Below are 27,665 nucleotides of genomic sequence, written 5' to 3'. Positions count from 1 at the left end.
GTGAAAAGTACATTTTATTTCAATTATTTTTTTATTTTTGCATTGGACCGTCACATAACAGTCTGACAAAACTGAAATAGAAATTACACAAGAGGTTTGTGTTTTTAAAACATTTTTCTTAACACCTCTGTCACAAAAATAATAAATCGATGTAGAGTAAACCTAAGCTCCAGAGATGGCTGGTGACACTAAATACATGTTTACTTGCTAATAAATAAAACAAGTATGTTAGATTTAAGATATCATTGTACCTGAAAAATAAAAAAGTACAGTAAACAAAAACTCCACAACTTTACATGGTAATAGATTTATACACAACCTTATTAATAAGAGAATGGAATGTCCCTACAAAAACAGAATTGTCCACTGCAAAATGTGATTTATTAAACAGTCTTCTACTCCAGATCTCCCCAACGTTCTGTCCTAAAGCATGTGCAGGTACTACATAGATTTTACAGGACAGATTGGAAGTGTGTGGCTGTTGTTGCATGCCCTGAACACAATTGTTCTGGCGTATTCATAATACTGGAAGTACCAGTAAAGCAAAGAAACAGAGGAAACTGGCCTTGTGAAGTATGGTAATCCATTTATTACCAAACAAATACTATATACTCACTGTTAGTATGTACTATTTTTCTTTCTAATAAATGGAATAACATACTTGACAAGGCCAGGTTGATCTTTTGTTTGTACATCCAGATCCCCCGTCTGTACATGAGCTGCTATAGTTTCACCAGATTGTCAGAAATGCTGTGGTTTTAAATAGTGGATCCTTTTGTGTCTGCCTCTTCTTATGCTGGATACACACTTCTTTTCTTTTTTTTTTTGTTCAACCCGCTGGGATGAACGAAAAAAAACTGACAGAGTTTGGGAGGAGCTCGCTGTACTAACTATGCAATTTTAGTACAGCGATCTCCTTGCTGAGCTATTGTGTTCTGACAGGGGGATTGTTCCCTCCGCCAAAACACACTGGTCAGCGCTCGCAGCAGTTGGCTGCCAGCACTGATCAGATTGCGATGGGATGCTGGTTTTCCAGTATGCCCATTTAACATAAGCCAATCATTCAGCCGGGCAGCACAGTGGCTAAATGGTTAGCACTTACGCCTGGCAGTACTAGGGTCGTTGGTTAGAATCCCAACCACGGCACCACCTGCCTGGAGTTTGCATGTTCTCCCTGTGCCTGCGTGGGTTTCCTCTGGGTACTCCGGTTTCCTCCCACACTCCAAAGACATGCTTGGATCCTGTCTAAATTGGCCCTAGTATGTGTATGTATGAATGCAAGTTAGGGACCTTAGATTGTACGCCCCTTGAGGGTTAGAGTTTGATGTGAATGTACAATATATATGTAAAGCGCTGCGTAAATTGGCGGCGCTATATAAGTACCTGAAATAAATAAAAAAAATTAAAATAAATTCAGCCGGCTTCTGTCAGACAGGCTGGTGTACACAAGGGCTGGATGTTGGCCGGTTTCTGTTGAACCGGACAATATGTGTACTGGGCTTTACTCTAGGTCAGGCCTCTATTGCTTCTAGGTGATGCTTTTAACAGAACATGCTAAACTTAGAGCCTGATATGTAGTGTACTCAAGATAAACTCTCTAGCAGCACTATGGAGATTGTTCTAAAATTTAGAGAGGAAGAAAAACACAAAGGATGTAGGGGGCAAGCGCAGAGACCACTTTATAATGTAGTAGTTGGTGTGGACAATATTACCAATGATTATTGAGGTTGTCTTTGCACCGTAGGGGCTGGCAACCTGGGCCTTCTGCATGTGGAACATATAGCTCTCTCTACTCTGACCTCATGGTGTTGGATGGCTCTCAAGGTTCTAAGGGTTTCCTTTTTTGGTATCCCAATTACATAGTATATAAGGGTGAAAAAAATACAAACAAAAAAAACAGGTCCATCCAGATTATACAATCAGGATCTTAAATATAGATATATATTTGGCATAAAATACATTTCTTAACCTTTTAGGAGGGCCTCAGCACCAATACCTTCATGTAAGATTTTTACATTTTTTTTATACAAAATATACAACCGTAAATCTAGTTGTCCCAAAACCAAACAGATTTTAGCTGTTTTTTTTTTTAAGTCCAGGTGTGATTTTCTGGTTTTGCTTTGGACACCAGTTACCTTTTTCATACTTTTTATACATCAGGCTACTAGTCCCCATTCTTTTATCAAGGCAGATAAATAATGCAACCATTTCATTTTCAGTGTACAAAAAATTGCATATACTGTACCATATTTGCCACATTTATGAAATAATTTTGTAATTAAAAACAGGTGCAAATGTACAAAGCATTCAGAACTAGAACAATGATACTGATCTTGGTGGGGGTTATGAAAGAAGCTGATCTCACAATTATCACTTTCTATGGGATGCTGTTCTACGTCGGCTATTAGATTGACATTCTCACTAAAGTCATCTGATTTACAAGTATCTGGGGATGGCAGAGCCTAGCAGACCCCAAGGCAGGATGGTAGTCTGGGTTCATCCAATAAAATCAAAAAGTACAATTCCTGTTGTTTATGGAATGATGTGTGCTTATGATTTTCCTGCAGTACCTTTTAAGCCAAGCACTGTATTACAGCTGCTGCAGCTTGAATATAAACATGCACCAATTAAACACATGATCCAGAATCCTGTGTTCAAGAGACCCAGATAACACATGATCCAGAATCCTGTGTTCAACAGACCCAGATAACACATGATCCAGAATCCTGTTTTCAACAGACCCAGATAACACATGATCCAGAATCCTGTGTTCAAGAGACCCAGATAACACATGATCCAGAATCCTGTGTTCAACAGACCCAGACAACACATGATCCAGAATCCTGTTTTCAAGAGAACCAGATAACACATGATCCAGAATCCTGTTTTCAAGAGACCAAGATAACACATGATCCAGAATCCTGTGTTCAACAGACCCAGATAACACATGATCCAGAATCCTGTTTTCAAGAGACCAAGATAACACATGATCCAGAATCCTGTGTTCAAGAGAGCCAGATAACACATGATCCAGAATGCTGTGTTCAAGAGAGCCAGATAACACATGATCCAGAATCCTGTGTTCAACAGACCCAGATTTCCTCCATTATATACCTCTAGAAGCAATGCATTAAATACAACTTTAGTTGTATTGTGGCAAATTAAAATCTAAGGCCCTTTTCACATGGGTGCCTCTCTTCCATCTCCGCAGAGGGATCCTACACTCCTGCTGAATAGGATCAGAACAGAAATGAATGTCACATGTTGCATACAACAGGATGCCTGTGTGAAAGGGGCATTTACAAACAAGGACAACTGTGAAGCTTCTGTTTGTGATTAACTGCCACTTCTTAAGGGCACAGTAATAATACAGAAAATACCTGTTTTTAATTGAAGGGTGTTGAACCAAGTTTTAGTAATTGGTACCTCTAATTGACTGTGGAGATTACAACTATAATGTTTTGAGATATTTAGGTCTATTTAGAAATTCAAGCATTTTTTTTTGTGTATAGAGATATCTGTACTGCAAAAAATATAGGAAGTGCCAATGCTGACCTCCTAGTGAGAATCCTATGTTTCTTGCTTCAGTACTTTGCATCACTGATGTGGTGCAAGCATGCAGGTAATGACCTGTGTCAATGGGTTTGGAATTGTGTTAATGATATCAAATGGAAACATTACCATAGACTTGTATGGAAATGCAAAGCACATTTTAGGTCAAAAAAGTCCATCAAGACAGGTCCTAAGAAACTTGGATAAAATCAGTGATTTGGACAATATTAAAGCCTTTAGGTCAGCATGATAGTCAGGCAACTGACATTTTCCAAAGAAGGTCATCAGTGGCCTTTACCATATTCACTCAGTATATGTTTCCCTTAAAAACCGTCTGTGGTCTGGTCCATGTAACTCCAACAGCCAAAAGGCAAAGTTCCATGCAGAATAAATGAACAATTTAATTATAGTAGTGCAGGTAGCCAAAAGAAACAAGAAAGGCTAAACTAGCCATACGCTATGCACATTGTAGCCAGTTCCTCCCGCCCAACCCCCTCAGATTGAAAAAGGAGCCAGGGGAAAAATTGTTGGTCAAGTTGCATCTAATCAGATATCACATTGGGAGGTTCATCCATCTGCACTGTTTACAGTAGCATGAATAAAGGATTTTTTTTTTCATTCAGCCTGCAGGCGTAACAAAATGGCAAGTTTTACAATTTAATCCAGAAAGTTTGAATTGCAAATCCCATAAAAGTGATACCGCTCTGTATGTAAATGACTGCCAAGTATGTGGACTTTTAGTTTTGTCTACTGAAGAACTGCCTTTTTTCTTTTTTTTTTTTTTGCAGCATACAAGCAAATGATACAGGTTACATTTGGGTGAGCCTGGATACACCGTGATTATACTTTTCTGCCCCTTGGTTCTAAGAATTATAATGTTACAGAAGGACTGCCATTTATTTATGTATCTTAAATTACAATAAGTATCAGCCCCTGTTCACACTGATGCGACTTGTAATGCAATTTGACAGTTCAAATCGCATGACAAGTTGCACCCTATTGTTCACAATGGATCTGGTCTAATCTGTGCAACTTTGCCTTTGTTAGAGTCGCACTGATTTTGAAAGTAGTTCCTGCACTACTTTTGGCGATTATCGGGTGTGACTTGTATAGACATCTGAGCATGAAGTCACACAGATGTCTTACAAGTCGCACTGACTTGCAACTTTAAAATCATGCGACTTCAAATGAAGTCGCACAGTTTGAAAGTCGTATTCAGTGTGAAGACGGGCTTAAAGAGACCTGTCACCAAGTTTAAAAAATGCAGTTGAAAGCACAAAAACAAATATTTGAACTGCTCTTTTGCAGCTTTTTTCATTAACATTTTTATATTTATGTGCAATGTGCCTTGGGTGGCAAATTTGAATATTTCAGGAAGAGTCAATTATCTACCATAGCCCTCTCCTCTTCTGGGAGTGTCTAATTACTCCCTGTGCTGCTCCAACTCCTCTGCCCATCATTTCATCTCTCTACATAACCTTTTATAAAGCTGTTGGAGAAATATGGGAATACTTGAGTGACAGCTCTGAGCCTGCTGGGGCTGCTGACATCACATACAAGATGGGGGCACCCAACAGCAGTCTCAGGACTTTTGGATGTCTAAACAAAGGAGGCTTTTGCATCCATATAATGCAAATACAATGCTCAAAAAAAAAATCACAGGAACACTTTGTAATCAGAGTATAGCATCAAGTCAGTTAAACTCCTGGGATATTGATCTGGTCAGTTAAGTAGCAGAGGGGGTTGTTGATCAGTTTCAGCTGCTTTGGTGTTAATGAAATTAAAAACAGGTGCACTAGATGGGCAACGAGACGATTCCCAAAGCAGGAATGGTTTTACAGGTGGAGGCCACTGACATTTTTCCTTACTCATCTTTTCTGACTGTTTTTCACTAGTTTTGCATTTGGCTAGGGTCAGTGTCACTACTGGTAGAATGAGGCGATACCTGGACCCTACAGAGGTTGTACAAGCAGCCCAACTCCTCCAGGATGACACATCAATACATGCCATTGCCAGAAGGTTTACTGTGTTTTCCAGCACAGTCTCAAGAGCATGGAGGAGATTCCAGCAGACAGGCATTTACTCTAGGAGAGCTAGACCTCTGCTTCTTTGTGCAAGGAGGAACAGGATGAGCACTGCCAGAGCCCTACAAAATTACCTCCAGCAGGCCACTGGTGTGAATGTCTCTGACCAATCAAAAACAAACTTCATGAGGGTGGCCTAAGGGCCGATGTCCTCTAGTGGGACCTGTCCCCACTGCCCGGCACCATAGAGCTTGATTGGCATTTGCCATTGAACACCAGAATTGGCAGGTCCCCCAATGGTGCCCTGTGCTTTTCAGATGAGAGCAGGTTCACCCTGAGCACATGTGACAGATGTAAAAGGGTCTGGAGAAGCCGTGGAGAACATTACGCTGCCTTTAACATCGCTAAGCACGACTGTTTTGGTGGTGGGTCAGTGATGGTCTGGGGAGGCATATCCATGGAAGGACGCACAGAACTCTACAGGCTAGACAATGGCACCCTGACTGCCATTAGGTATCGGGATGAAATCCTTGGACCCATTGTCAGACCCTGCGCTGGTGCAGTGGGTCCTGGGTTCCTCCTGGTGCATGACAATGCCCAGCCTTGTGGCGAGAGTATGCAGGCAGTTCCTGGAGGATGAAGGAACTGATACCATTAAATGGCACCCACTCTCGCCTGACCTAAATCCAATAGAACACCTCTGGGATATCATGTTTCAGTCTATCCGGCCCTGCCAGGTTGCACCTCAGAGTGTCCAGGAGCTCAGTGATGCCCGGTCCAGATCTGGGAGGAAATACCCCAGGACACCATTAGGAGCATGCCCCAACATTGGCAGGCATGCATACAAGCACATGGGGGCCATAGAAATGACTGAGTACCATTTTGAGTTGCTGTAATGAAATTTCAGCAAAATGGACTAGCCTGCTGCATCATTTTTTCACTTTGATTTGCAGGATGTCTTTGAATTCAGTCCTCTGTAGGTTGATAATTTTCATTTCCGTCAAACGATGGGGCATCCTTATGTTCCTAACACATTACCCAGTCCATATCAGTATACATATCCAGAATGATGTTTTTCGCCATTAAGATCTGATGTGTTTTCAAAGTGCCCCTTTAATTTTTTTGAGCAGTGTACATTAAGTGCATATATAGTCTAAACTAAAGGAAAGAGTGTTGTTGAAATGAATGGTCTGGTGACAGGGTTTATTTAAGGTCCACATACCATAAAGCATAGAACATCAATTGGGAAACTTTGCTGACTACATAAAAGACAGATGATTCTCTCATGTTCCACAATTCATCACTAGGTCTAATGGGGATGCTGGCTGGATTTAATCTCCTATTGTTAATATTAGTATTTGATGTGCTGCATGCTCAGCTCAGTGTAAGAATGCCAGGATGACTGCAGAAGTGACGTCATCTCATTCTGGCCAATGGAAATGGCCAGAGACTGGAAGCCATTATCACAGCACTCGATAAGAGATGAGCATAGCTCCACGTTATTTTATCCTCTGACACTACTAGGTGTTATGTAATGCATCCTGCTCATCTGAAGGATTGGTATTGCGTTTTGAAAGAGATCGCACCTAAATACTTTTGAGTATATGGCCATTTAAAATATGTATGTTCTGGCTATGAAATGTGCTTATTAGCTATTGGAATCAAGTTACTGATGACATGAATCCAGCTGAGGGTGGGGAGGTTTAAAAGGGATTATAGTCTTAGAGTATCACCCTGTCCATATGTATTCACAGCTGTCTCGTTGTATAAACAGTGAATCTGCCTCCATAAAAAAGGAATTGTATTCAATGCAGTGCAACTAGAGACATTGTATAACGGATCACTGAGTTACATAAGTGAAAGATAATACATATTTGCAGTGTTTTTTAAAGCTAAACTCCAGGCAAAAAGCTAAGTACACCAATGAAATGCATATAAGGGAGCTGTTTTACCTGCCAAATGATTTTTATTTCTGTTCCTCCAGTCCTGAGATTTACACAGCCCTGCCTAATGCAAAACTAGCCAGGAATTCTGTGCTTTCCATACTTAAGTCTTGGCCCTGCACCCAGTCTGTAAATGAACAGCAAATGAGAAGCAGCAGACTGATGACCACATCTATCTGTCACTCTGTCCTCTCCTTCTGGCAGCATGTGCCTTGGTAGCAGATGAGCATTGCAGCACAACTAACTGGCTCCTTGAGTTGCTCTCCCACTCCCAGTCTGAGCTCTGTAATAGGCCGATTTTAAGTTAAATTCGGGTACTTACACCATTTCTTTTAAGAATGACCTTGATGATTATAAATACCTACCTGCATGAAGTAATATTTTTATTTGCCTAGAGATCAGCTTTAATGCAGCCTTATGTTTTGCACCTCTGCCGATTGGACAAAGCAAATGCCTCCTATTTGGGTTTTGTAAACCTGAAACCAATGATTGTAATCGATGGGTATTGTTTAGTAGTTGTTTATATGATTTTAGACTTTTTGGTGATAATTTACTCATATATATATATCAGTGCTGTTTGATTTTTTTAGGATTTTTTTACCACGTAAACAAAGGTGATGTTGCTATTCGCAATATCTGTGTGTACAGCACTACCACAGGCTGTATGAGGTATTGCACGCCAGAGGAGACAGTATAAAATGGCTTTGTGTATCAATAAGATTTTAATTACAGGAGACTTTATACAGATTTCATCAAAGTTATACATATTTTCTTCAAATATTGAGCATTAACTAATGTGTGTAAATATATCTTTTTACAAGAATATATGGCAGTGCCAGCCTAGTTTTTGCATAATAAGAGCTGCATTATCAGGCTCCAATGATGCTTCAAGACACAAAATTACTTAAAAATAGCATTCCATTTAGTATCGAGTTTATAACTTGGAAGCTACAAAACCAATCAAGATTCTTCCATGGTTTTATGCTGTACATATTTTGATGAAATTGCCCTAAAGAAAGTTCTTACATGCCAGATTTCAGTAGTGCAAGTAAACAAATTAAATTAAATGGTGATCTCAGGAGTGATGTCAAATTAGGTAGAAACAAAAGATGTTTCATGTACATATATAGAGAGAGTGGAAATGTGAATTGCTTCAGCTGAGCTTACAATCTAATAGCGCTAAAACAAGCACACAAACACTTTAGGCAATCTACCAGCATTTTATAGTGTTGGAAGAAAGCTAAGCACCAAAAGTAAACTCACACAAACAACAGAGACAACATACATACTCCATGCAGCTTTTTAATAATCATGACACAGTGAATTTGATACTGGGGACAATGTTTAGATGGGTAACTACTCAGGTTGAATACACTAATCTTTATTACTTACAAAACTCAACAAACATTTGTCCATAACAGTTTTCTATATTACAAATAAAACACTGGTAAACAAAGAAAGTGTAATTTTTATATCATTTTATAGGCTTTGATCAATAAATAAAACCAACCAGTGTCATTCTGCAGTAGAAACCACAAGTGAAACATTATTCTCCATCACATGTAGATTTGTTCAATGCAATTACACCATTATTTGAATGGATTGTGGGCAGCCTTGGCTTGTTCTCTAGGGAGACTAATAGATGTTGATGAGCAACATTTGCTGGACCAGAGAACCACAACAGTCGGCCTATTTTATCAATGTGTCAGATCTGTGTTGCCTCTAGGAACCAATCAGGTTCCTACTGCCGTGTGTGGCTCAGTTGTGAAATAAGCAAAGGAGAATCTGATTGCCCTGGGATCCACAGTTCTTAAAAAAAATATATTGTAAAAGGTCACAGAAATATAAAATCACAAATAGATATTAAAAAAAAAAGAACAAAAAAACTTGCACATACTTTATGTGGAAGCATTTTGTGATCCCGGGGTCCCAATATATAAAAACATTCTCATTTTATGCTTTCTATTATTTTTGGGTCAATCTATCTCTAAAACTGTCATGTATTTACACCAACTAATATTTACAATACAGTGTTAAATATTTTAGTTACATACAGAAAGCTTAACAAATATAACCTCTACGTTTACTATTACTTTTAGGGAAACACATTTTGTTAACAATTATCATTGTATCTGGTTTTTGTGTATCATACTTCCGTAGACAAGAAATGGTGACTCCACTGCCTTCTACTAGGACCTGGAAAACTCAACTTTGATTAACAAGGTGTGCAAAGAGTAATGATGGTGTGCTCAATACAGCAACCATAACAGTCAATTAAATGCCACCATCCATCAAATGATGAATACCGATTGGTCAGAAGAATGAAATATGGTTTGTAATTGGTTGTTAACAGTTACTCCCCTTTGTACACTATTTGCCATACTGAATGATTATTATACATGGCTTAAAACATACTATTGGAATACATGTTAAAGGTTCAAAAACCACAAGAAAGCGCTATTAAAGCAGTTACAAACCTAAAGCTAAACACCTCTGGAGTTTATCAGAACCGGGATAAGAATTTGCCTCTGCAGGCCGAGATGTTCCTCTACACAGCTGCCTTCTTGCACTATACCACACTGCAGAATACAGCGGACAGCCTAGTTTTAGCCTGAAATGTCTCCTAGCACAGAGCTGTAAGTTATCTAAATAGCAAATGTTTGGACCATGGCAGATGTCTCAGGTTCTCCATCAGTATTGCAAATTTTACTCATATTTTCTTCATTTTACAAGATTTTTTTTTTTTATGTAAATTAACTTGTTATTTACAGTTACTGAATGCTTGAATAGAAGACATTTGCAGAACCTACTCTTACATTTCATATCACTCATATGGACATTTGTTAATTTTTAAAGAAGTAGTCTTTTTGAAAATCCTGAAAAGTAAAAAAAAAAAACCTGGAAACCAAAAAGTCATTAAGCTGTTTTCTAGACATAGGCTACTATAATCCCTATCACTGGAAAAATATTTACTTATTACCAAACCTGAGATTTGGAGGCTATAGTGCTTCTTCAGTAAGGCTGGGGATTCATGCTTTGCATTGTTACAGTATTTTCAGTTTTGCTTTTATTAACATTTTTATGCACAGGTTTTCTTGTGCATACAGATCCATATTATGTGTCTTTTGCTGCTGCATTTTCTGTGCTCTCTCTCTCTAAAAAAGAAATATGAAGGCCTGAAGGCCAGTTCACTTCAATGGTGTCAGTGTGTTTGCTGTATTGCTGCACTCTCCCTCATAGGTACAGTATATTACATGACTAAAAGTTTGTGGACACCTGACCATCACTCATATTTGAGCATGTTGGACATCCCATTCCATATCCAGGTGCATTAAAAAAAGAACATTGCCATTACATGGTTTTCTTCACACAACCTACTTTGAAGAATAACTTCATTAACATTGGAACAAGCAACTTGTATAATATAGAGAGTGCAGTGGTCAGGAGTATGAAATACACAGCATAGTGTATATGGATAGAGTGCAGTGATCAGGAGTGTGTGACGCATAGAGCGCAGGGGCAGAAGTGCATAATGCACAGAACACAGGGGTCCAGAGTGTATAACACAGATCATAGGGGTTGGTAGTGCATAAAACACAGAGCGCATGGGCTAGGAGTACATAACACACAGAGACCGGGGTTAGAAATGCGTAATGCGCAGAGGTCAGGAGAGTGTAATGTACCAAGCTCAAGGCTCAAGGATCAGCAGTACTTAAAACCATAGTAAACTCAGCTGCACAAAACCTCAGAAATCATAAGGCCACTATGATAAACATTTCCCCCCCGTGAATACTATCTATCCCCATAGCATGTTTCTTACTTTTTTTTGCTTTATTTCTTCAGCGCATGATCCGGCCGAAGCTGGTGCCATGTTTGCGTTTGTCTGTGGATTCCATACAGCAGTATACCTCCGCCCTTTCTTCTGTGTGAGAAGTAATCTCGCACATGTGCAGTAACCAATTACTTCTGCAGATCTCCTCACTCCCTGTGCTAATGCTGAGTTTCAATGTGATGTAGGTTGTCACATGGGGTGTTGCAAGAACTTCTCAACAGGCCAGTGCTCTTGCGGGATGTAATGCCTTGGAGTGCTGATGACGCAGGCACGGCACCTCTACAAAGAAACTAGCGGCATACTGAGCGTGCCATCAATGGGGGGCAAAAAGCGCATGCGCCAGTGACATCATTTCAACAAAAATTGGCAGAAATCTTTTACGTAGCATGGGCAGTGATACTAAGAAAGACATCTACTTGTAAGTAATTTCATAATGCTTTACATGGTACAGAGTAAGGCAGAATAGTTTATTACCACTTTAACACACACAAGGGTCAGGATTCTGCATAATGCACTAGTACAGATTCTCGCTCAGTGCAGCTCCCCCACTCCATGAATCCTACTCAGCAGATCAGGCAGTTCAGACTTAAAGGAAGTCCTCCTTTGGTGGGGGCATGTGACCAGAGCCAAGGAGGAAATAAGGACACCCACCCATAAGCTGGCCTTAGATGCATCAAAATCTGGCCAGTTCAGCAGAGACCAGATGATTTTTGCTCTATATGTGGCTGCTCCTGCTCAATAGAAAACGAAGTAATGGTCAACCTCTTGAAACTGGTTCACTGGAAATTTTTTCTTAACCAGCAACTAATGCCAGTGTATTCTGACAGAGAGACAGAGAGTCCCCACTGTCAGAATACAATGTCTCAGCAGGGACGATTCCTCTACAGCAAGGGGTTCCAAACTTTCTAAACAAAGGGCCAGTTTACTGGCCGGACTGTGGCCAGTGGGAGTAGAAAAAGTCCCAATGCCAATGGGAAAAAAGAATGCACGCACCATCTTTGGTGTCAGTGGGAGGTATTGTGTCCCATCATTGGTGTCAGTGGGAGTAATAGTGCCCCATCATTGGTGTCAGTGGAATTATTCCCCATCATTGGTGTCATTGTGCCCCATTGTTGGTGTCATTGGAAGAAATTGTGACCCATTGTTTGCGTCATTGGAAGAAATTATGACCCATTGTTGGAGTCAGTGTGAGGAATTGTGCCCAGTTGTTATTATCAGTGGATGAAATAGTGTCCCAAGGGCCAGATAAAAGCAGGCAAAAGGCCACAGTTTGGAGATCACTGCTCTACAGTATACACCTGGATTGTGTGGATGGAGGAATTTGTTAATTTTTTTAATTCAACTATCTATAGCTGGATTTAATCTGAACTGACAGGTGGTAGGAGAGGCAACAAGCCTATAAACATGAGATGGTCATGTATCTACAAAATGTATATACAGTACCTGCATTCTAATGTAGTTAGATGCTTAGATAAAAACAAAGCCCATGGCAATACAAAGTGCACCATCCAATAAACATGCATGTTCTGTGTTAACTGCAGCGAAATACTCCAAATAGTTCCAAATTTATTATAAAAATAGCAGCTTCAAAGTTCTAAGTAAACAAGCTGGGTGCCTCAGATCAAGCATTAGTGATGTAGGGAGTAGCCCCACTGTTCCTACCTGCCTCTGATGAAGCTGAAAGCAAAAGGATTGTGCCTTCTGCTGTCTGCTCTTTTGTTGCATACTGTCCATTGTGCTTTTAGCATACACTGATAGCATAAGGCTTAGTTGGGGGAGAAACAGTTCTTTCTGGTACTCTAATACATCCAATAAGCAAAACATTGGATTTCTGAGTGGAAGATCCAGATTCATTCAGTAACTGTATCAAGAACAACAGAAATCTGTTCCTAAAATGTCTACACCTATACTTGCTGTCATTATAAATTACTACTTAGTGTAATTCATTTGATTAACATTTTTTGAAGTAATAAAATGATCTTCACAAGAATACCTGCAGAAGTGCACTTTCTGAATTTAAAAAATCACTTTGAAGTTGAAGGAGTATCCTAAAAACTGGAATATTTAGTTTAATTGTATATAATATGATACAGCCATATTTTATTACTATGCATATCCTTTATTTCTAAGGCCATTAAGCATTGTGTTACATATTTCAGCCAGACCTATTTACAGTGAAGCTGAAAAATGATTGGACAATAGGTTTATCCAATCAACTATTATTACACTAAAACAAAAAGCAGTATCTCTTTCTTGTGTTCTGTGCTGGGACTGTACAGTCACTTCTATTATCCTGAGAAATTAAAGATAGCCCTGCTATATGACTGCCCTGAACAGCCAGACCGAAGGCACACCTGTAAAACCAACAGCTGTTTTACATACACGCTTGTACACAAAATACTCTCTAAATATAATAGCATATGACTACCACTGTTGTTTTTCAAGAACAGCAGTTAACACTTTAAATCAGTCTCATGTCAGTGCATTCCACAAGGAAATGGAAAAAGGAAAGTATCTATTCATGCCATTGGTTTGTTCATGCAGACTGTTCACACCTCGAATGTATACAATACCCAATATGGCTGCATCTCTAGGGTGTGTATTAATATAAAAGTTAAGTTTGGCTGCCATTCTGACCTGCTTTGAAAAAGCGAAGGCTATGAGGCTGTCACCCTATTCCAGGCATCAAGGACTAGTGAGTGACTTACCTGAAACAAGCAAAGGCCCAACAAGTTCCAGGGTCAGGGCTAACTACGTAGTGAAGCCAGAGTTTAAAAGACAGCAATGGTGGATCCCATACTTTACTTTAAGGATTTTGTTTGCCAAAGAAATGGGATTGTTCCTTCCATTTCACAATTGATAAAGTGCAAATTTGTTAGCATCTTTATCTACTGAGCTGTAAACTTGAAGTATAGCCAGCATAGACCTGGGGATCCTCTAACTTTCTACAGATGGTACAAGGATATATGATGACTGGAAAGTGTGCCCAACAGAAGATCAAAATATATGTGTGTGTTTTGCAAAATAAAATAATATCACAAATGCATAATGGTGTATTATTTACAAATGCATTCATTAGTATTACTGGACATCAGAAGGCTTTTAAATCTGGTTTTCTGTTTTAATGGTGTTGGACATGCTGAAGGGTACCATTAAACCTACCACATATTTTGGTAGGTTTAATGGTCAGTCCAACAGTGACTGGAAACAATATTATAAACCCACCATATAGTCAACAGCAATATAGGAGAGGCACATAAAACCATTCTGTGCAAAATATAAATGCAGTATAAAGAAAAAGTGCAAAACTGTATTGGCCATATTGGTCCATAGAAGACATCAGTTTGTGCAGTTGTTTACACCTTTTTTTTCAGCAATCATAAAAACAAATCTGTGTTATTTTCCTATACTCAGCAATATACACAAGCCCAAAGGGTACCAGAAGGCTGTATATTTCTGTCTGGAGTCAGAGGCATAGTGAGATCTGTTCATTTATTCTAAAGAACAAGTATGGTTATTTGCTCAATAGATTATTTCATAGCCCTATAGAAGATAATTTTCTCCACCTACCAATATCATAAACGCAGTCCTGGGTTATTTACTTGTTCACATTTAACCAAAATAATAAATACTATATTAATAGTTCTTGAGTAAAACTTCAAAGAACTTCCATCACTGTGCATGTCTATCAACCATATAGTGGAACACAGAAAATATAAGGACATCTAAGAGTCTATGCATTTAGTACAGGTGATCTACTTGATAATTTGTGGACAGTCGCTCCATGCTTTTGATTTCCTCTTGGCTAGTGCCAACCATGCTGGCTCAGAGGACACTGGAGAGGCATCAGGAGTGGAGAATCTCTTCGGGAGGTCTTTTGCAAGAGTTACTGGGACGGTCTCTGTAATCTCCACTGTTTTAGAGAATAATAAAATGAGTTAACGTTTATTAGATTTGTAAATAGATAAATAAGCAAGTGTCACCTACTTTATCTTACAATTTTAAGGACCGGGTGAACTTCCATGCCCCTGTTGTCCAAAGACCTGCCCTCCCCCTCCTGAGAAATCTTAGCAAAAGAGTTACATTGAACAGCCAATACATGGGTTCCCATGTTGCATTGTACCACCGGCTTCTCGAATAAGTCTATAATATAACATCAGACCTGTACAGTGCAGAAGCTTCAGAAGCAAAGAGCAACTAACATGGCAGTAGGTGGCACTATTGTAACCTGGGGATTGACTGATAAAATGTAAGTATTCTACTGCACAGGGCTGTTCAGGAGGTCAAGAGAGGACTTTTGGAGACATCTGCACAATGTACCAGAAGATAGATATTTAAAGCTTTCTCCAAATTTTCCCTGTATATCACATGGCAGCAAATAAGGTGAGATCACATAATCTTTGTACTTCTACGCTAGTGACTTACAGACTCAATAAATATAAGGCCCTTAGATAAACCTGAAAACCAGCTTTTCCAAAAAGTGGTCAGCAATGGCAACCTAAATATTTAAAAACACTTAATAAATGTTTATACAGGGTTTCTGGGAAAGAGACCCCCTGTTGATTTTGGATTCTACGTAACAAGGTTTCCTGTTGTCAGAAGTTCTCACAGGACAAAGGGGATGATTTACCAAAATTGGAAAGTGCAAAATCTAGTGCAGCTGTGCATGGTAGCCAATCAGCTTCTAACTTCAGCTTGTACAATTAAGCTTTGACTAAAAAAAACTGGAAGCTGATTGGTTCCTGTGCAGAGCTGACCCAGATTTTGCACTCTCCAGTTTTAGTAAATCAACCCAAAAGATAGAAAATGTCAGCTTTCTCCTGCTGCTTCATCTACTGCTGTATTACCAGTGCTGTACTCAATTGGAATTGCTTGTTGGAACTATCGTACTTTCATGTGGTTGGACTTGTCTGCCATTCACTACAACCTACAGGGGTCCAAGTTTCCAGTGTTGTAAAGGAGGCAATAGAAGGTAGAGTTCATTCAATTTGCTACACCTAAGTTTTTAAAAACTCCACTAGAGTTTTACATATTAAGAACACTGAAAACTAATTGCTAATAAGTTTCTGTAACAAGGCAGTACTTGAGTTGTCACCCTTTTTTCTAAAATGCCTAACTCTCTCCAAGCCTTCTGTAAAAATCAAATCTACTTTCATTCTAGGTTGTAACAATACAAAACATAGAAATGCCTAACTCTGTATACATTGCATATTTTTCCTCAGCAGAAATAACTCTTCGGGTAATGCTGGAGTTGCCTCTCCATTCCTTATGTCTGTTTTCCCCGAGTAGTACCTGTGACGGATGTTGGAAGAGTGTTGGATTTCTGCAGCTGTTCTCTGCGCTGTAGTCTGGTCACCACTGTGTCACCTTTCTTCTCTTCCTGTGGTAATGGTTTCTGGAGTGAGCCACTTCTGCCCCGATATTCTCCAGTGTGAGCAGTGGATGGCTGCCATTCAATGATGAATAAGAACAATGAATTAAAGGTATACATGTCATCAGCGTACTGGAAGAAGCTATTTTGTACCCGAACGTAATATTTGTGTGAAAGTTGACAGTGATGTCATTCAATTCACAAAAAATGGCTTACATTACTAAGACATATGATACTACAGTGGATTCCAGTTCATGACAATATTATGAGACTTGTGCTATATTTTAGGAAGGTTGCTTCAGCCCTACTTCTCAAAATACAGGCTCCTCTTATACCTGTACATGTGTAGTTTGCTTTAGGAACTGATGTCAGATACATCTCACCTAAAGCCCAACACTAGATTCTGAGCCCACCATCCCTCCCTAAAACTCCCTGAACTTATTTTTAGAAAAACCCTTGATACATAATTTAAAGTGGAACTTTACTAATAACAACTTGATCAAAAATAATGTTCTGTAGGAAGGAACATACATTCCACATTAATAATTATGCTACCAAATGTCTATGATGAGTTGGGCTCACAGGAAGTGGGTTGAATGCCATCATTTAACCCAGAAGAGGAACATTACTAGTGGGGATCATGGGAGGTGAATATTGCAGCAAAAGCTGTTTTTGCATATTTAACTATGCTGGCCATCATTGTTTTTTAATAAAAAAACCCTGGAATTAGGCTTTAAAGCAGAACTATTGTTGAACAATTTGATTGATTAAACTAATCCAAGATATCTCAAATGCGGTATCTGAATTTTGTATGAGATCTTAGAAAAGCAGAGTTCACCTAGATTCCTAGTAACATTTGCCATGCATCGCACCTCCTTGCTTTTATTCCTCCAAGTCAGTGGGACTGCATCTCAAACAGATGTAAAGCTAACCGTGAACAGATCTCAAATGAAAGCCTTTTTTTCTGCCTTGCTGACTTGCTTCTGTGGATAACCCATACTCATTTCATCCATTTTTTGTGATTCACATAACCAAAGCACTATACAGCCAATGTGGGGGAGGGGGTGTAGGCAACATAGAAGGTTGAGGAAATGGTAGGAGAGTCTCATTATTGTGGTAATACTCATTCACAGCGATGCAGGTAACATAGGATGCTACAGAACTGCAAACTGTGTATAGAAACATCACCTTCCTGACATTGGTACTAACCATTACCTGGTATACAGAAAACTATTTTTGGCTGTAGTTTGGAATACTGTATATTTTCAACCCAATGCATTTATTTACATTTTCTTTTGCCAATCTGTCTGCTTGTTTGGCCTCTCTGGCTTGCCGCCTCTCTTCTCTGGACGCTTGCTGGTCCCGAAATCCTTTCTGTTTCTGTAGAGCGAGTGTAATCCATTGAGGTTGAGAAGGCTCAACCTTCTCCATCAACCTGGAGCCATCTAAAGAATGTCGACTCTGGAGAACAGGCCTGTCTGTTAGAGGAAATATGGAACATATTTAATTGGGTTATTGTCATTTTCTATGTTACAATAGACCTGTTTTAAAATTGAAAGTACTCTGTTGACATAAAGAGTTAGACAGAAACCAGGTATCTAATATCCTAAGCTCCTGAAACTGGGGTGGTCCATATACATATATTAAATTCCAGCTCCAAAAAGAGTTCCGCTATGCCTTTCCTGCAGCATGTGCCTCACAGAACAACCTCAGAGCTAGAAGCTGGAAGCAACATATTGGCCACCTCAGTTGCACAGGGTGCTCCGGGGTATATAGATATGCAGAGGAACTTTGACTTCTTTAGACATATGACGTGTTTACTTTTTATTTGAACTTCATTGTACCTTTTCAGTAAGGTATGCTATCTATTTCATTTAACCACTTGAGCCCCAGAGGATTTACCCCCCTTAATGACCAGGCCTTTTTTTGCTGTTTGGCGCTGCACTAATTCAAATGATAATTGCGCGGTCATGCAATGCTGCACCCAAACGAAAATTACGTCCTTTTTTTCACACAAATAGAGCTTTCTTTTGGTGGTATTTGATAACCTGTGCGCTTTTTATTTTTTGCGCTATAAACAAAAAAACCACAAAAATTTTGAAAAAAAACAATATTTTCTACTCTCAGCTATAAAAAATATATCGTAAACTCAAAGTTAGTCATAAATTTAAGCCAAAATGTATTCTGCTACATGTTTTTGGTAAAAAAAATCCCAATAAGTGTATATTGATTGCTTTGTGTGAAAGTTATAGCGTCTACAAACTATGGTATAGATACTGTAATTTATGCCTTTTTTTGCTATACAGCGCTGCACTAACTCAAATGATAATTGCGCGGTCATGCAATGCTGCACCCAAACGAAAATTACGTCCTTTTTTTCACACAAATAGAGCTTTCTTTTGGTGGTATTTGATCACCTGTGCGCTTTTTATTTTTTGCTCTATAAACAAAAAAAACACAAAAATTTTGAAAAAAAACAATATTTTCTACTTTCAGCTATAAAAAATATATCGTAAACTCAAAGTTAGTCATAAATTTAAGCCAAAATGTATTCTGCTACATGTTTTTGGTAAAAAAAATCCTGTGCATTAGCGGGCAAACTGGCGCTATCTAGGAGGGGCGCTAACACTATTGGAAGTCGCCAGCGACACTGATACAGTGATCAGTAAAAATTGGTTCACTGATCAGTGACACTGGTGACAGGGCAGTGCAGGGGTTAACTGGGGGGGGGGGGGCGATCAAGGGGTTAAACGGGATTACTGGTGTACTGGCGGGCAAACTGGCGCTATCTGGGAGGGGCGCTAACTCTATCGGAAGTCGCCAGCGACACTGATACAGTGATCAGTAAAAATTGGTTCACTGATCAGTGACACTGGGTGACAGGGCAGTGAAGGGTTTAACTGGGGGGGGGGGGCAATCAAGGGGTTAAACGGGATTACTGGTTTACTGGCGGGCAATCTGGCGCTATCTGGGAGGGGTGCTAACTCTATCGGAAGTCGCCAGCGACACTGATACAGTGATCAGTAAAAATTGGTTCACTGATCAGTGACACTGGTGACAGGGCAGTGAAGGGTTTAACTGGAGGGGGGGGGGGGCGATCAAGGGGTTAAACGGGATTACTGGTGTACTGGCAGGCAATCTGGCGCTATCTGGGAGGGGCGCTAACTCTATCGGAAGTCGCCAGCGACACTGATACAGTGATCTGTAAAAATTGGTTCACTGATCAGTGACACTGGGTGACAGGCAGTGAAGGGGTTAACTGGAGGGGGGGGGCGATCAAGGGGTTAAACGGGATTACTGGTGTACTGGCGGGCAAACTGGCGCTATCTGGGAGGGGCGCTAACTCTATCGGAAGTCGCCAGCGACACTGATACAGTGATCAGTAAAAATTGGTTCACTGATCAGTGACACTGGGTGACAGGGCAGTGAAGGGGTTAACTGGAGGGGGGGGCGATCAGGGGGTTAAACGGGATTACTGGTGTACTGGCGGGCAATCTGGCGCTATCTGGGAGGGGCGCTAACTCTATCGGAAGTCGCCAGCGACACTGATCAGTAAAAATCGCTTCACTGATCAGTAACACTAGTGACAGGGCAGTGAAGGGTTAACTGGAGGGGGGGGGGGCGATCAGGGGGTTAAATGTGTCCTAGAGTGTTCTAACTGTAGTGTAGTGCTTGTGTACTCACTTTTTGGATGTCTTCTTCTCTGTCTGGAACGGAATGTGTCCAGGCAGAGAAGAATGACATCATATCCTGCCCTGTGTATGTCAACACAGGACAGGATAGGACAGGGACCGATCATGTGATTTCAGCCAGAAATCACTGGCTGAAATCTAATGATTGATCCCTCCTGGATCAAATAGTGTCATCCGCGGGTCGGCGGGAGCGCGCGCGCGCGCCCCCTGCCGGCGAAAGTGTCGGGAGCGCGGAACCCGTTTTTAAACTTGGTTTTGCGCTCCACTGCCGCCCTGCACACGTATATATACACAGTGGCAGGGCGGCAAGCGGTTAAAGAAACACATTACCCTCAAGCCATTTTGTCTGGGGTAAAAGAAAACTAGAGAAACCTAGCAGTATATTCATCCACATACTGTATATCCACTGATGCACAGTTCAATATTTTTCTTTTCCAGCACTTGCTGTTTAGCTTGTCTGGATTTTGTGCAAGTTCCTTGTTGCTATCAGTGGGGCAGACATGCTACTCTCAGTTAACCACTTGCCCTCCAGAGAATTTACCCCCCTTTCTAGCCAGGCCATTTTTTGCGATACAGCACTGCGTTACTTTAACTGACAAATACGCAGTTATGCAACGCTGTACATAAATTAAATTTATGTCCTTTTTTCCCACAAATAGAGCTTTCTTTTGTTGGTATTTGATTGCCTGTGCGTTTTTATTTTTTTGCATTATATAAAAAAAAGACCCGACAATTTTGAGAAAAAAACTATATTTTTGAATTTTTGCTATCAAACATGTCCAGTAAAAAAAATAAAAAAAATGTCATCATAAATTTAGGCCAAAATGTATTCTGCTACATGTCTTTACTAAAACAAAATCCAAATACGTGTAAAATAATTGGTTCATGTGAAAGTTAAAGCGTCTACAAATGGCGGTATAGATACTGAAATTTCTTTTTTTATACTAGTAATGGCGGTGATCAGCGACTTATAGCGGGACTGCGGCGGGCATTCTGACACTGGGGGGAACTGACTAACTGACACTGAGATCCCAGTATCACCAATACAGTGATCAGTGTTAATAAAAGCACTGAAACTGTACTAATAGCACTGGGCAGGAAGGTGTTAACATCTGGGTCGATCAAAGGGTTAACTGTGTGCTGTGTTGTGTTGTGTTTTCCAGTGTACTGTGTAAGCACATTGCTTTGTATTGCTCTACTATGCAGAGCAAAATAAAGCAATGTGCAGGAGCTGACAGAGGAGAGATCTGTATTGTTTACATACAGGTCTCTCCCCCATTGGTGATACAGGGCGATCGCCGGCTGCCGGCGGGGGAACACGGGCCAGGACCCGGTGATCAACAGGTGAGGCCGCCAATGGCGGCAGGTAGAGCACCAATGGCGGCTCTCGTGTGCCCCCTACCCGGAGATGCAAAATCACATATATATACATGATTTTGCCCTGTAGCAGTATAAACATGGCCAAACTTAAAGTGGTTGTAAGCCTCAGACATGAAATATGAACAAAGCATATCTCTCTATAATGTGTACCTGTCTCAGTCTAGAGCACTAAGTGCAATTCCTGTCTGCTGCTTCATTCCTCTGCTATCAGCATGAATCACTTCTGACAAGTTTTCCTGATACCAAGAGAAAAATGGTGACAGGGACGGGAGCTCCAAAAAATTTACAGCCTTAGCTCTGTTCCTGTGAGCTGTGTGTCACTTTCCTCCAATCAGCTCTCAGAGCTCTCCTCACTGAGTGTAACTTCAGCTCCCCACCCCCTGCTTTTAAGAGCTGAGAGATCCTGTGTAAATTCTGCACTTTGAATGGGTGTAGGGGGCAGACAGTTGTAGATAGACAGGTACAACATATGTAGGATGATTTGTTTTATCTATGTGTATCATCTGAGGCCAGTCACTTCACTGGGTAAATGTACGGGTTTATGTCCACTTTAATCAATGTAAATGCTGAGCAATCTCCTTGGATGCGTTTAGCTTCTATTAACCTCAGGTAGTGTTTGTTGCACATCTGACCACTATACACATCTACTAGCTCTAAAATAATATTGAAATACAGCAGAAAAGTGCTAAATGTGATTTTTGTAGTCACTTTAAAATCCCTTCCACGGAGTCTATTGAGGGGCAAAGAATTCTGAAAACATCTGAGTAAGGGCTCGTTCACACTTGACTGTTTTACCAACGCTTGCCAAACCCCCCTATAGCGTTTGGCAAGCGTTGGTCCGGCATTTGCGGAGCATTTTTTAACGCTCCGCAAAAAGCGCCGGTTGCTAGGCGTTTGACGAGCGTTAACAAACGCTCCGCAAATGCCTATAATGAAGTTTAAATGGTGTTACCGTTCCGCAAACGCCCCGCAACCGCGTCGCAACCGCACCGCAAACGCTGGCCGGGCGTTTGCGGAGCGGCACCATAGACTAGAATAGGAGGCTTCAACGCCTCCTGACTCGACCAGAGGCGTCTATTTTGCCGCGGCGCTAATGCTCCCGTTAGAACAGCACCATGTGCTGCAATGTGCAGAATTGTCAGAGGCGTTTGGGAAGCGATAAAAACGCTTTCCAAACGCCTCTCTGCCGCCTGCACACAATGCTAGTGTGAACGTAGCCTTACACTGCTGCATAAGGTAGAATTGGACTCTAGAATGTAAAAAACTGTAGACTAGACATTAGACATATACAATTTATTTTGTTACAAATCAAAATTTGGACAACATTTTTGCTATTCAGAGATTTGGATGTGCCTGTATAGAAATCTTCGAATCAAAATAGTAATCGATTTCAATGAATCAAAAATAAATTATAACGAAACAACAAATTCAGTCATATTCATTAGTTTCAGATGACATAGTGCAATAGTTATGGCCTTTTGTTAATGTTTGAAGCATCCGAAATAAAGTAGCAACATAATGAATGGATTGGTTCTGATCTATTTTGTTTTTATTTTGCATTAACTTTTTTCATTATTATAAAAAATGCACTACATATGAAATGGAAACATATTGCAATAAACACAGTAAGGTATAAAAGTGAAATAAGATGATGATTCCTATTTATTGTGTTTAGGTTGAATAGAGGTATATCTATCAGAATCTCCAAATCATAACATAACATATCTGAACTATCCTTTCAGGCCCACATCCAATCCCTGTCCAAAAACAGCTCCAGAATACGCCCCTTTTTAACCAATGATACCACAAAGCTCCTAATTCACTCCCTGCTTATCTTGCGCCTAGACTACTGCAACTCCCTCCTCACTGGCTTACCTTTGCATAGGCTATCCCCCCTCCAGTCCATCATGAATGCTGCTGCTAGGCTCATCCACCTTACCAACCATTCAGTGTTTGCTACCCCTCTCTGCCAATCTCTCCACTGGCTTCCATGGCAATGAATAAAATTCAAAATACTAACAACAACTTGCAAAGCCATCCACAACTCTGCCCCCAGCTACATCACCAACCTGGTCTCAAAATATCAAGCAAACTGCTCTCTTCGATCCTCCCAATACCTTCTGCTCTCTAGTTCCCGTGTCACCTCCTCCCATGCTCGCCTCCATGACTTCTCCTGAGCTTCCATCCTTTGGAACTCCCTACCCAAATCTGTCTGGCTGTCTCCTAATCTATCCACCTTTAGATGACCCCTGAAAACCTTTCTCTTTAAAGAAGTCTATCCTGCTTCTACCTAGTAAACCGCCATTTATTTCCTCCATCAGCTCATCCTCCCACAGCTATTACCTTTTGTATCACTCAACCCCTCCTCCTAGATTGTAAACTCTAACGAGCAGGGCCCTCTGTTTCCTCCTGTACCAAATTGTATTGTAACTGTAATGTCTACCTTCATTTTGTAAAGTGCTGCGCAAACTGTTGGCGCTATATAAATCCTGTATAATAATAAAATCCGAAATGAGTTTTGTTCAATTTGTTCTTTTGGATATCGTCCAATCAGCTCATTCTATTTCTCTTTGTGGACTGGACTAGCAGTGAGTGCCTAAATTATCTCCTGAAATAACAAATTATTATGGGCAGCACAGTGGCAAAATGGTTAGCACTTCCGCCTGGCAGTACTAGGGTCATTGGTTCGGATCTCAGCCTCGGCACCACCTGCCTGGAGTTTGCATGTTCTCCCTGTGCCTGCGTAGGTTTCCTCCCACACTCCAAAGACATGCTGGTAGGTTAATTGGATCCTGTCTAAATTGGCCCTAGTATGTATATGTATGAATGTAAGTTAGGGACCTTAGATTGTACACCCCTTGAGGGTTAGGGACTGATGTGAATGTAAAGTGCTGTGTAAATTAACAGCACTATATAAGTACCTGAAATAAATAAATAAATAATGTAGCCAATCTTCCAAAATAACTTTCAAAAATATGAATTGATTAGGAACAATGAATGTACAAATGAATCTGAATATACGAAACAGATCCTGGAAAATAATCATTCTAACATAAAAAATATTAGGAAAAAATTATTAACTTTACGAATAAATCCAACACCAAACAATTTTTTCCTTTGTGCACATCTCTACCAGACATGGTTCAGCAGGGTTGTTGCAGTGGGATCCATGAGCACTCTGCCTGGGATAAAACTGCGTTCGATGGCTACATTGGCAAAACTCCCAGATTAGCAAAACCTAATCTGACTCATCCAGCAGTGGTAGATTAAAGAAGACTAACTAAAGAAATGAGTTTAATAGAGTTGAGAGATATAACCATTCTTCTAAAAGACTGGTATATTGTTGTAGTCTAGTGTCCAATAACCCAGTTATCTTCAGAATCCGTTTCCCTCAGTGGATGATAGAAAAACTAAATTCTGTGTGGAACTCAAACATTAAACAAATTTTATTTCTTATATTTCAATGTACTGCTATGTTTTACGGCTTTCAGTTTCATTTTAGATAATAATGAAAGCAGCAACCAAAAAAAACTCATTAGCTTTAATATGGGGTCAGTTATGATAAATGGATCCCATTTTCATTCCTCTTGTGCTGTATTAAACATAACAGAAATCATGAAACTGCGCTATAGCTTTTATTTAATTAGGCAACTGTATTATCACTAAACCTAAGTGCATTAATATATGCACATATATTAATAATATGCAAGGTCATTTTGCACTTATGCAAGCTTTCTATGAATTATTTTTCATTCTCATTAATTCTATTTGAAAAAATATATGCAAATATCAAAAAGCATGATGATTTTTCTGTAATGATTTTTTTATGTGTTAGAGACATTTAAGCAAGCACAAACATTACAACAGAGAGACACATTGGAAGCCAGAATGGGGGCAGATAGCCAGAAATGATACAGTAACATACAGATACAGTACAGGTAGGGACAGAATGTCTCTCAGGCAGGGAGAGTAGCAGCCGAGATTAAAACAGAACAGAACTGAGATTAGAACAGAAATAGATATAGGTACACATCGAACAGGATATGTTTAGGATGAATGGGCACATAAACGGAGCAGGACAGCAACAAGGACAGACAAACATACATTAAACTAATTGTAAAGTTATAATTTTCGAAATGAAAATAACAAACATGTGGTCCCGAACCTCCTTTTCTGGGGTCCCTCGATTCCCTTGATCCTCCCTTCTGAATGCCCCCTTGCTAAAAATTTTATGTGAATATAGGCCAACTTCGTGAGATCGGGATGGTCTGAAGAGCTTTTGATGATACATGTGGTCTGGCTTGAAATACATGAGTCTGGATTGGAAGTGTTGTAATAGGGCGTATGATGACCCCTATAGTCAAGCGGTCAAAGGATCTGGTAAGCCTCCAATCTGTCATCACGGTGGTGCAGTGTTCACGATGGTGGTCATATGAGTTGGAACGAAAAGTCAGCACTATTCATCAATCAAAAGGAGACTGTTATATATACCCCCATAGGGACTGTCACATATGTGCTAATTATTTTGCACTTTCATTTTTGGTACTGGTTTACCATTGAGAACTTTATTCACTGTTCACATTTGCATATTTATGTATCGTTTGTGCATAATCTGTATATTACTTTGATTGCACCAATCAACACCAGATATTTATTTAGATTTGGTATTTGGAGAGGATATCCTCTTAGTGTGTTTGCTGTTTTGTTCACTATCCAATTTAAGCACTTGCGCAGTAGCTTGAACGTCACAAATAAAGAAAAGACGTCATGCAAAACTTTTTGAAAGAACAAAACTAAAACACATAATTACTCTTCCTTGCAGGCATTTCTTTCTATGATTTTTTTCTTTTCTTCTTTCTACACCCTGTTCCAAATTATTATGCAAATTCTATTTAAGTGTCACAAAGATTAAATATTTTGTTTTTCAGTTTAACTCATGGATGGCATTGTGTGTCAGGGCTCTTTTGATCACTGAAAACAATCTCGGACACCTGTGATAATTAGATTGGCAGATGAGCCCAATTTAAGGAAAAACTACTAAAGGAGGGTGTTCCACATTATTAAGCAGAGCACCATTTTCAAGCAATATGGGGAAGAAAAAGGATCTCTCTGCTGCCAAAAAGAGTGAAATAGTTCAATGCCTTGGACGAGGTATGAAAACATTAGATATTTCATGAAAACTTAAGCGTGATCATCGCACTATTAAGAGATTTGTGGCTGATTCAGAGCACAGACGGGTTCGTGCAGATAAAGGCACATTGAGGAAGATTTCTGCCAGATCCATGCATCGGATCAAGAGAACAGCTGCTAAAATACCATTAAATAGCAGCAAACAGATATTTGAAGCTGCTGGTGCCTCTGGAGTCCCACGGACATCAAGGTGTAGAGGCCTCCAGAGTCTTGCAACTGTGCATAAACCTTCTATTCGGCCACCACTAACCAATGCTCACAAGCAGAAATGGCTGCATTGGGCAGAAAAATACATGAAGACTAATTTTCAAACAGTCCTGTTCACTGATGAGTGCCGTGCAACCCTGGATGGTCTAGATGGATGGAGTAGTGGATGGTTGGTGGACGGCCACCCTGTTCCAACAAGGCTGCAACGTCAGCAAGGCGGTGGTGGAGTCATGTTTTTGGCCAGAATCATGGGAACAGAGCTGGTCAGCCCCTTTAGGGTCCCCGAAGGTGTAAAGACGACCTCTGCAAATTATGTGGAGTTTATGACTGACCACTTTCTTCCCTGGTACAGAAGGAAGAACTATGCTTTCCATAATAAAATCATCTTCATGTATGACAATGCACCATCTCATGCTGCAAAGAATACCTCTGCATCAATGGCTGCTATGGGGATAAAAGGAGAGAAAGTCATGG

General features: G+C 40.1%; 1 protein-coding gene across 2 annotated transcripts in view; it reads right to left on the bottom strand.

Annotated features, from left to right (window-relative positions):
* Nucleotides 1-12: 12 nt before the first annotated feature.
* CRACD (capping protein inhibiting regulator of actin dynamics) overlaps nt 13-27,665 on the bottom strand; it is a 229,809-nt gene continuing 202,156 nt past the window's right edge. For both annotated transcript variants that reach the window (XM_089669279.1, XM_089669278.1), the window contains exons 9-11: nt 18,010-18,200; nt 16,644-16,797; nt 13-15,264 (exon numbers count right to left, since the gene is read on the bottom strand). In XM_089669279.1, the coding sequence (XP_089525405.1) occupies nt 15,107-15,264; nt 16,644-16,797; nt 18,010-18,200 (503 nt within the window). In that variant the 3' untranslated portion in view covers nt 13-15,106. The remainder of the gene's footprint in view (nt 15,265-16,643; nt 16,798-18,009; nt 18,201-27,665) is intronic.

This window comes from Staurois parvus, unplaced genomic scaffold (genome assembly GCF_062004578.1).
Source record: "Staurois parvus isolate SC_StPar_1 unplaced genomic scaffold, SC_StPar_1.0 ptg000071l, whole genome shotgun sequence".
NCBI classification, from domain to species: domain Eukaryota; kingdom Metazoa; phylum Chordata; class Amphibia; order Anura; family Ranidae; genus Staurois; species Staurois parvus.
Note: the sequence above shows the minus strand (reverse complement) of the source record. Positions and strands in the feature narration are given on the sequence as shown.